The sequence below is a fragment of the Pseudophryne corroboree genome, chromosome 3, assembly GCF_028390025.1.
Source record: "Pseudophryne corroboree isolate aPseCor3 chromosome 3, aPseCor3.hap2, whole genome shotgun sequence".
In the NCBI taxonomy this organism is placed as follows: domain Eukaryota; kingdom Metazoa; phylum Chordata; class Amphibia; order Anura; family Myobatrachidae; genus Pseudophryne; species Pseudophryne corroboree.
Window position 1 is genome coordinate 800,718,029 of NC_086446.1, and position 11,298 is coordinate 800,729,326.

At 53.5% G+C, this 11,298-nt stretch overlaps 1 protein-coding gene across 1 annotated transcript in view; it reads left to right on the forward strand.

The window, feature by feature from the left end:
* Positions 1–780: 780 nt before the first annotated feature.
* Positions 781–11,298, forward strand: part of ATRNL1 (attractin like 1) — a 1,127,078-nt gene continuing 1,116,560 nt past the window's right edge. Inside the window, exon 1 of the mRNA XM_063963337.1 lies at positions 781–3,857. Coding sequence (XP_063819407.1) covers positions 3,631–3,857 — 227 coding nt within the window. The 5' untranslated portion in view covers positions 781–3,630. The remainder of the gene's footprint in view (positions 3,858–11,298) is intronic.

The following is an 11,298-nucleotide window of genomic DNA, read 5'->3' on the forward strand; positions in this document are numbered from 1 at the left end:
TCAGTCAGTCAGTATTACACAGTGACGGGGGGTCAGTCAGTCAGTAGTACACAGTGACAGGGGGGTCAGTCAGTCAGTAGTAGACAGTGACAGGGGTCGGTCAGTCAGTCAGTAGTACACAGTGACGGGGGGTCAGTCAGTCAGTAGTACACAGTGACAGGGGGGTCAGTCAGTCAGTAGTACACAGTGACAGGGGTCAGTCAGTCAGTAGTACACAGTGACAGGGGGGTCAGTCAGTCAGTCAGTCGTACACAGCGACAGGGGGGTCAGTCAGTCAGTAGTACACAGTGACGGGGGTTCAGTCAGTCAGTAGTACACAGTGACAGGGGTCAGTCAGTCAGTAGTACACAGTGACAGGGGGGTCAGTCAGTCAGTAGTACACAGTGACAGGGGTCAGTCAGTCAGTCAGTCAGTCAGTAGTACACAGTGACAGGGGTCAGTCAGTCAGTCAGTAGTACACAGTGACGGGGGGTCAGTCAGTCAGTAGTACACAGTGACAGGGGTCAGTCAGTCAGTAGTACACAGTGACAGGGGGGTCAGTCAGTAGTACACAGTGACAGGGGGGTCAGTCAGTCAGTCAGTCAGTAGTACACAGTGACAGGGGGGTCAGTCAGTCAGTCAGTAGTACACAGTGACAGGGGGGTCAGTCAGTCAGTAGTACACAGTGACAGGGGGGTCAGTCAGTCAGTAGTACACAGTGACAGGGGGGTCAGTCAGTCAGTAGTACACAGTGACAGGGGGGTCAGTCAGTCAGTAGTACACAGTGACTGGGGTCAGTCAGTCAGTACACGGTCGGTCGGTACACGGGCAGTCCGGTGTCGGTCGGTAGAGGGGAGTCGGTCAGTGACAGTCCGGTGTCGGTCGGTGAGAGCCGGTGTAGCGGCAGCAGGGAACTCCCCGCCGGCCTCTCTGCACATGCTCAGGCCGGCGCTTTGTGCTGTGTGTCAGGGAGGAGGAGGAGGAGGAGGGGGATGGATGCAGCTGGATTAGCCGCTCGCAGCCCATCATCATCATCATCATCACCATGACCGCAGGAAGCGGCTGCTGACGGGACCCGGGACCGGGGATCTCACACAGGACGCGACCGGGGATTACACCGTGACAGCAGCGACCTTTACCGGGGAAAGCACCGAGGATGTGGCTGCCAGAGACAGGCCCCGGCCCCCGGGAGACAGCACTATTGTACTGACCCTCCTTCATCACACGCTGGATGTGGGCGCCTATAGACCCCATAGGAGGATCCCCACACTGCAGGTCCCTATAGGAGGATCCCCACACTGCCCCCCACACTGCTGGTCCCTATAGGAGGATCTACAGACTGCCCTCCACACTGCTGGTCCCTATAGGAGGATCCCCACACTGCCCCCCACACTGCTGGTCCCTATAGGAGGATCTACACACTGCCCTCCACACTGCAGGTCCCTATAGGAGGATCCCCACACTGCCCCTCACACTGCTGGTCCCTATAGGAGGATCCCCACACTGCCCCCCACACTGCTGGTCCCTATAGGAGGATCCCCACACTGCCCCCCACACTGCTGGTCCCAATAGGAGGATCCCCACACTGCTGGTCCCTATAGGAGGATCCCCATACTGCCCCTCACACTGCTGGTCCCTATAGGAGGATCCCCACACTGCTGGTCCCTATTGGAGGGTCCCCACACTGCCCCCCACTGCTGGTCCCTAAAGGAGGATATACACTCTGCCCTCCACACTGCTGGTCCGTATAGGAGGATCCCCACACTGCTGGTCCCTATTGGTGGGTCCCCACGCTGCCCCCCACTCTGCTGGTCCCTATGGGAGGATCCCCACTCTGCTGGTCCCTATAGGAGGATCCCCAAACTACTGGTCCCTATAATGGGATCCCAACACTGCTGGTCCCTATAAGAGGATCCCTATACTGCCGGTCCCCATAGGAGGACCCACATACTGCCCCATACTGCTGGACCTTATAGGAGGATCCCAGCACTGTCCTCCACACTGCTGGACCCTACAGGAGGTTCCTCACACTGCCCCCCCGCCACACACACTGCTGAACCCTATAGAAGGATCCGCATACTGCCCCCCCCCACTGCTGGACCCTATAGCAGGATCCACATACTGCCCCCCTACTGCTGTACCCTGTTGGAGGATCCCACACTGTTCCTTACACAGCTGGTCCCTATAGGATGATTACACATACTGCTGGATCCTATAGGAGGATTCACATACTGTCCCCACACTGCTGGTCCTTATAGGAGGATCCCCATACTGCCCCCACACTGCTGGACCCTATAGGGAGATTGCACACACTGACCCCACTTTGCTGGACCCTATAGGAGGATTCCCATACTATGCCCACACAGCTGGACCCTCTTGAAGAATTACCATGTCGTCCGCACACTGATGAACCCTATAGAAGGATTATCATACTGTCCCAACAGTTCTGGGCCATATAGAAGGATCCCATACTTCGCCAACAGTGCTGGACCCTAAAGAAGGATCACCCCATACTGTCAGAGTGCCGGAGCATATAGAAGGATTCCCATTCTGCCCCCCACATTGGTGGACCCTATACATGGATTTCTATAATGTCATCACATAACTGGACCCTATAGGACTATTGTACATACTATTGCCGCACTGTTGGGCATTATAGAAGGATTCCTATACTGTTCCCTCACTGCTGGACCATATAGAAGGATCCCCTACGCAACTGGACCATATAGAAGGATTACCGTACCGTACCCACACTGCTGGACCATATAGAAGGTTTTACCATACCGTACCCACACTGCTGGACCATATAGAAGGATTACCATACCGTACCAACACTGCTGGGCCATATAGAAGGATTACCATACCGTACCCACACTGCTGGACCATATAGAAGGATTTCCATACTTTACCAACAGTGCTGACCCTATAGAAGGATTCCACATCATAGTTCTTCTAATCTGGGATCTATAGAAGTATTCCACATACTGTCCCCGAACAGCATGCCCCTATAGAAAGTTACATATAATGTCCCCAAGCTGCTGGACCCTATAGAAGGATTACACATAATTTCCTCACTCAGCTAGACCCTATAGAAAAGATTCCATATACTGTCCCCTCAGTGCACTACACAGCTAGACCACATTCATATTCTGCATCCTATAGAAGGGTTCCCCATAGTTTTTATATAAAACAGGACCCTATAGAAGGATTCCACATCTTTTCTAACAATGCTGCACACTTCCCCCACAAATCTGAACCCTATAGAAGAATCTTGTTCCCTCTCCCCTGGAAACTGCAGCCTATAGAATGATTTTATATGTTGTCCTTACAGAGGTGCATCATATAGCAGACTGACATATACCGTCCTTACATTGCTGGACACTCTACAGTAGTTGGCCATTATATACTGTCCACATTGCTTGATCCTAATGTAGGTTATTATATATTGCCCTCACTAAGCACAAATATCCCCAGTTTAGTCCTCATATAGACGCACAGACCACATACCTCTAGCACATAGCTTGTGTAGGACGCCACATTAATTATACGCTGGCCATTGTCCGGCCTTCCATGCACTGGACATAGGACCTACTGTAGGTGACCCTGGCGACCTTCTACCTCCTGTGGTTGTCTGCTCTTGGATTTGTGACCATGTTGGACTGGAGTATAGGCCTACAAGCACCCGTCATGTGCCCAGGATGTCCTGGGGCATCTTTCCTGAGATCTGGACTCTTCTACTTGTTGCTCTTTGCTCACAGCTCCCAGGGCAGAGCCTGCGAGAAGAGCCCGTGCTTCTCCGGCCGATGTGTCAACTCCACCTGTGTGTGCGACCCGGGCTGGGTAGGAGAACAGTGCCACCACTGCCAGGGGAGATTCAAGTAAGTGCAACCCATCTGTGGGCATATTGTGGGAGTTGGCCAGTTCTGTGTGTGCCCCTCGCCCCCCCTCCGCCACCAGTATCCTCTCTTTTTGGCCGTCCATTGCCCTGTGTGCCCTCCGTGTAACATGACAAGCGCACCCGCCATGCCGTGGGACTGGTATGTTATCTGTTAGTCTGTTTGCTATGGAGAAATCATGTATCCCCCACGTGTGTGGTCTGGTCTGTAATGCTAGACTATAGTAACACATTGGCCGATACTCACTGCCCCCCACGTGTGTGGCCTGGTCTGTAATGCTGGACTGTAGTAACACATTGGCCAATACTCACTGCCCCCACGTGTGTGGCCTGGTCTGTAATGCTGGACTGTAGTAACACATTGGCCAATACTCACTGCCCCCACGTGTGTGGTCTGGTCTGTAATGCTGGACTGTAGTAACACATTGGCCAATACTCACTGCCCCCACGTGTGTGGCCTGGGCTGTAATGCTGGACTGTAGTAACACATTGGCCAATACTCACTTCCCCCACGTGTGTGGTCTGGTCTGTAATGCTGGACTATAGTAACACATTGGCCAATACTCACTGCCCCCCACGTGTGTGGCCTGGTCTGTAATGCTGGACTATAGTAACACATTGGCCGATACTCACTGCCCCCCACGTGTGTGGCCTGGTCTGTAATGCTGGACTGTAGTAACACATTGGCCGATACTCACTGCCCCCCACGTGTGTGGCCTGGTCTGTAATGCTGGACTATAGTAACACATTGGCCGATACTCACAGTCCCCCACGTGTGTGGCCTAGTCTGTAATGCTGGGCTATAGTAACGCATTGGCCAATACTCACAGTCCCCCACGTGTGTGGCCTAGTCTGTAATGCTGGGCTATAGTAACGCATTGGCCAATACTCACAGTCCCCCACGTGTGTGGCCTAGTCTGTAATGCTGGGCTATAGTAACGCATTGGCCAATACTCACAGTCCCCCACGTGTGTGGCCTAGTCTGTAATGCTGGGCTATAGTAACACATTGGCCGATACGGCCCCCACGTGTGTGGTCTGATCTGTAATGCTGGGCTATAGTAACACATTGGCCAATACTCACAGTCCCCCACGTGTGTGGTCTGATCTGTAATGCTGGGCTATGGTAACACATTACCCCAGTGGTCGTGGCTCCCTTGATTAGAGACACCTGCGCCCCTGTGTGCAGCTAGAATTGGATGTCTCCTGCAGTATGTCCTGGTCCTGTGCCCTCTCTCCTGTATGTACTATATCTGGACCTCTCCTTTCTCTGCCTGGGGAATAATGATGCTTTGTGCATGGGCTGTAGTGTAGCCCGGCCTGTCTGTCAGCTCTACAGTATTACTCTGATTTATCAAATGTTTTTGGTTGTGTGCCAACTTGTGTAATAATGTTGCCCGTGCCTGCTGTCTGGGCACCCACCAGTTATGTGCATGGCAGTGACGTGGTATAGAGACTGAGCGAATGAGAAACATTTTCTAAGAAGCACTGCGTAAATTCTATATTATAATTCTATATTATATTCTATATTATAATTATATCAATAACAAACAATAATTCATCTCCATTATATAAAACTGAAGGGTGGTAGATATTATGTCATCGCGTTTGTAACATGCGCAACGCAGGGGGACCCAGGTGGGCGCCGCAGGCTCTCACCGGAGTGATTGGACAGACTGGCACCCGGAGAAGAGGACTGGGAACAGGGGTGAAAATAATAGGTCGGAGCAGGGGTGGGATGGGGTCGGCTGGGGTGACCCCGGCAGATAGCATGTCCATTTATTGGTATTATTATATTTTATATGGATTTTATTACTTATTGAATCCACTTCTCCCTCTTGTTTTATTTTTGCATTGAATGGCCGTGTTTGACATGTTTATTTTATATTGAATCAGTGACCTGTTAATACATGAACATGAATGTGCTAATGGATAACAGTTTAAGGGCGGAAATTAATGATTTTGGCCTGATGCAGCAATTCAATTGTTGCTCCGTCAGGGCGCGAACAGCTGCTGGCCCCTGCATTTCAGCTCCCCCCCCCCCTTTCCCCTCTGGAGGGGGCGAGCTGACATGACTGGAGGTGGCGAGCTGATATGGGTAAAAGGTGTCCCAGACATTTCACTATAACCCACAATTTCCGCTCACTTTTCTACGAGTGACCGGGCGTGATATACAATTGAATTCCGCCCGAAGTGTTTTTGAACCTGTAATGGATTTCTTTACATTAAGTTCTTTGTTGTAACTTCGCTCATACAGTATAATTATTCTCTAGGACAGTGATTAAAATTGCAGAATACGTTTATGATATAAACAGCCACAATAATCACGCAACACGTAGAACACTGCTCCGTTACTGATCTGCAACCCACAACGAGATTATGAAAAAATATAATGAAATAACATGTTTATTCCAGAACAGCGAACCCTCCTACCAGGTATACTGTGCTCTGCCCCTGGGCTTCCCACTTACAGACCCTCCTACCAGGTACACTGTGCTCTGCCCCTGGGCTTCCCACTTACAGACCCTCCTACCATGTACACTGTGCTCTGCCCCTGGGCTTCCCACTTACAGACCCTCCTACCATGTACACTGTGCTCCACCCCTGGGCTTCCCACTTACAGACCCTCCTACCAGGTATACTGTGCTCCACCCCTGGGCTTCCCACTTACAGACCCTCCTACCAGGTACACGGTGCTCCGCCCCCGGCTTCCCACTTACAGTCCCTCCTACCTGGTACACAGTGCTCCGCCCCTGGGCTTCCCACTTACAGTCCCTCCTACCAGGTACACAGTGCTCCGCCCCTGGGCTTCCCACTTACAGACCCTCCTACCAGGTACACGGTGCTCCGCCCCTGGGCTTCCCACTTACAGACCCTCCTACCAGGTACACGGTGCTCCACCCCTGGGCTTCCCACTTACAGACCCTCCTACCAGGTACACGGTGCTCCACCCCTGGGCTTCCCACTTACAGACCCTCCTACCAGGTATACTGTGCTCCACCCCTGGGCTTCCCACTTACAGACCCTCCTACCAGGTACACGGTGCTCCGCCCCTGGGCTTCCCACTTACAGACCCTCCTACCAGGTATACTGTGCTCCACCCCTGGGCTTCCCACTTACAGACCCTCCTACCAGGTATACTGTGCTCCACCCCTGGGCTTCTCACTTACAGACCCTCCTACCAGGTACACAGTGCTCCGCCCCTGGGCTTCTCACTTACAGACCCTCCTACCAGGTACACGGTGCTCCGCCCCCGGCTTCCCACTTACAGACCCTCCTACCAGGTATACTGTGCTCCACCCCTGGGCTTCCCACTTACAGACCCTCCTACCAGGTACACGGTGCTCCGCCCCTGGGCTTCCCACTTACAGACCCTCCTACCATGTACACTGTGCTCTGCCCCTGGGCTTCCCACTTACAGACCCTCCTACCAGGTACACGGTGCTCCGCCCCTGGGCTTCCCCCTTACAGACCCTCCTACCATGTACACTGTGCTCTGCCCCTGGGCTTCCCACTTACAGACCCTCCTACCAGGTACACGGTGCTCCGCCCCTGGGCTTCCCCCTTACAGACCCTCCTACCAGGTACACAGTGCTCCGCCCCTGGGCTTCCCACTTACAGACCCTCCTACCAGGTACACAGTGCTCCGCCCCTGGGCTTCCCACTTACAGACCCTCCTACCAGGTACACGGTGCTCCGCCCCTGGGCTTCCCCCTTACAGACCCTCCTACCAGGTACACGGTGCTCCGCCCCTGGGCTTCCCCCTTACAGACCCTCCTACCAGGTACACAGTGCTCCGCCCCTGGGCTTCCCACTTACAGACCCTCCTACCAGGTACACAGTGCTCCGCCCCTGGGCTTCCCACTTACAGACCCTCCTACCAGGTACACGGTGCTCCGCCCCTGGGCTTCCCACTTACAGACCCTCCTACCATGTACACTGTGCTCCGCCCCTGGGCTTCCCACTTACAGACCCTCCTACCAGGTACACAGTGCTCCGCCCCAGGGCTTCCCACTTACAGACCCTCCTACCAGGTACACAGTGCTCCGCCCCAGGGCTTCCCACTTACAGACCCTCCTACCAGGTACACAGTGCTCCGCCCCTGGGCTTCCCACTTACAGACCCTCCTACCAGGTACACGGTGCTCCGCCCCTGGGCTTCCCACTTACAGACCCTCCTACCAGGTACACGGTGCTCCACCCCTGGGCTTCCCACTTACAGACCCTCCTACCAGGTATACTGTGCTCCACCCCTGGGCTTCCCACTTACAGACCCTCCTACCAGGTACACGGTGCTCCGCCCCTGGGCTTCCCCCTTACAGACCCTCCTACCAGGTACACAGTGCTCCGCCCCTGGGCTTCCCACTTACAGACCCTCCTACCAGGTACACAGTGCTCCGCCCCTGGGCTTCCCACTTACAGACCCTCCTACCAGGTACACGGTGCTCCGCCCCTGGGCTTCCCACTTACAGACCCTCCTACCATGTACACTGTGCTCCGCCCCTGGGCTTCCCACTTACAGACCCTCCTACCAGGTACACAGTGCTCCGCCCCAGGGCTTCCCACTTACAGACCCTCCTACCAGGTACACAGTGCTCCGCCCCTGGGCTTCCCACTTACAGACCCTCCTACCAGGTACACGGTGCTCCGCCCCTGGGCTTCCCCCTTACAGACCCTCCTACCAGGTACACAGTGCTCCGCCCCTGGGCTTCCCACTTACAGACCCTCCTACCAGGTACACAGTGCTCCGCCCCTGGGCTTCCCACTTACAGACCCTCCTACCAGGTACACGGTGCTCCGCCCCTGGGCTTCCCACTTACAGACCCTCCTACCATGTACACTGTGCTCCGCCCCTGGGCTTCCCACTTACAGACCCTCCTACCAGGTACACAGTGCTCCGCCCCTGGGCTTCCCACTTACAGACCCTCCTACCAGGTACACAGTGCTCCGCCCCTGGGCTTCCCACTTACAGACCCTCCTACCAGGTACACAGTGCTCCGCCCCTGGGCTTCCCACTTACAGACCCTCCTACCATGTACACTGTGCTCCGCCCCTGGGCTTCCCACTTACAGACCCTCCTACCAGGTACACAGTGCTCCGCCCCTGGGCTTCCCACTTACAGACCCTCCTACCAGGTACACAGTGCTCCGCCCCTGGGCTTCCCACTTACAGACCCTCCTACCAGGTACACAGTGCTCCGCCCCTGGGCTTCCCACTTACAGACCCTCCTACCAGGTACACAGTGCTCCGCCCCTGGGCTTCCCACTTACAGACCCTCCTACCAGGTACACAGTGCTCCGCCCCAGGGCTTCCCACTAAATAATAATGTGGCGCCATATCAATTGAAAATAATTATAACACACTGATGGCGTCTCTTATCCACCGCTTGCGTACAAGGACGCAACATCGCTTACACATCGGTTACACATTGGTCTCACCATTGGACCTTTGAGCGACCCCGTGATTGTAACATAAGCAGACGATCTAGACGTGGCAGGGGGAGCCCCCATTGTATCACACCGTGTAATTGTCCCTCACTGTAAATGTGATGCGTGACAAGTTACGCCATGGGGATGAATGCGTAGATGACTTCTGTGGCCCCTCCCATACACCAGTGACAGATAGCAGAAGGAGCTGTGCTATATGGGATGTACAGTATATAGCTAGCCTCGTACTCTTGGGCCAGGCGGGCCCACGTGACCTCTGTTATTCCTGCCTGCTGCTCTACCTCAGGGGCTCCTTCACACATCTGCCTGTTTTACGCTTTTCACACTATAATAACTGCATAAAATCTAGGTCAGATAAGAGCCGGTGGCTGCGTTCCCACTTCCGCCATGTGCAGCGCAGGCTACCTGTGCGCTAGGTGTCTTGGTAAGCCTGTGATGAAAACCTTCATAATGCTCTTTAGTCTGCAGTTTTCACCCATTTTTTCAGCGCTTGTCTTTGAATGAGCCCTAAACGACACCTTTGTGTTATGTTCAGAAACACATGTATATAATCCTGCGCTTGGGCCTGCTGCAGGCTTCGCAACACCACCTCCAACGCAACGTCCTTATGGTGTTTTATACAGGAGTAAATGTTGCGCTCTGAAGTTCCGGACTCTATATTAGAGCAGGTTCCCTGGGTGCCCCCTGTGTCCGTGCTGCAGAATAATAATCTCACGTCCGTTTGGTGGATAATTGTACATCCTGTGAAGGGTAAAATGATTTCCGCCTATACAATGATAGTGGTCTCGTGTGGGTAATTAATTGCAGTGAAGTATGGCTAGTGACGGAGTTTGGTGTCCTTGTGTTAGAAGGTGACTCTTCGATGCCACGGGTGGATGGGCCACGCACTTTTTACCTTTAATGTTACCCATAGAGCTCATTATTTACGTACCACGTTTCGCTGAAGCTTTGATGAATATCATACTTAGTAATTCATTAATGGACAGAAACGTAGGGGGTCATTCCGAGTTGATCGCTAGCTGCATTCGTTCGCTGTGCAGCGATAAGGCAAAAAAAGGCACTTCTGCGCATGCGGCGCAATGCACGCGCGCGGCATACTATTACAATGAACAATGTAGTTTCACACAAGGTCTAGCAAAGCTTTTCAGTCGCACTGCTGGCCGCAGAGTGATTGACAGGAAGGGGGCGTTTCTGGGTGACAACTGACCGTTTTCAGGGAGTGTTCGAAAAAACGCAGGCGTTCCAGGAAAAACGCAGGCGTGGCTGGGCGAACGTAGGGCGTGTTTGTGACGTCAAAACAGGAACTGAACAGTCTGAAGTGATCGCAAGCGCTGAGTAGGTTTTGAGCTCCTCTGAAACTGCACAAAAAAACTTTGCCGCCGCTCTGCGATCCCTTCGTTCGCACTTCTGCCAAGCTAAAATACACTCCCAGTGGGCGGCGGCATAGCGTTTGCACGGCTGCTAAAAACTGCTAGCGAGCGATCAATTCGGAATGACCACCAAAGAGCGTAGTTCCGGGTCACTGTGGAATATGCTCAGTCTAGGGGATAATGCGTCACTCTCCGGCACAAAGAATATATTATTTGCTCGTTATTCTTATATCAGTGTATTGCCGCGTGTTGGACAGGAGGGACCCCAGCTTGCTCAGGAGGGGTGGAATCTTTTACCGGCGCTATTTATTCCAGCCTTTCGGAGCCTTACTAGCTCGGAGCAGTAAGTCCTAACTCGCCACTTTGTCAGACCCACCTCTACGGATAGCCGAGGAGCCAGCTTGCACGTACGAAGTGGCCTCTCTACCAGTATCACCGCCTTCATAAGAACCCCTAAGACTCACCTCTGCGTTAAAGCAGTATCATCCCTCCTCATATGTCTTACATTTTGGGACACTTACATGTCCAGTAATCAGGAATTGTACCGAAGTCTGAGAGCGGTGTCTACGTGCTGGATTTGTGGGGAATTATTGCTGAATATTCAGTGTT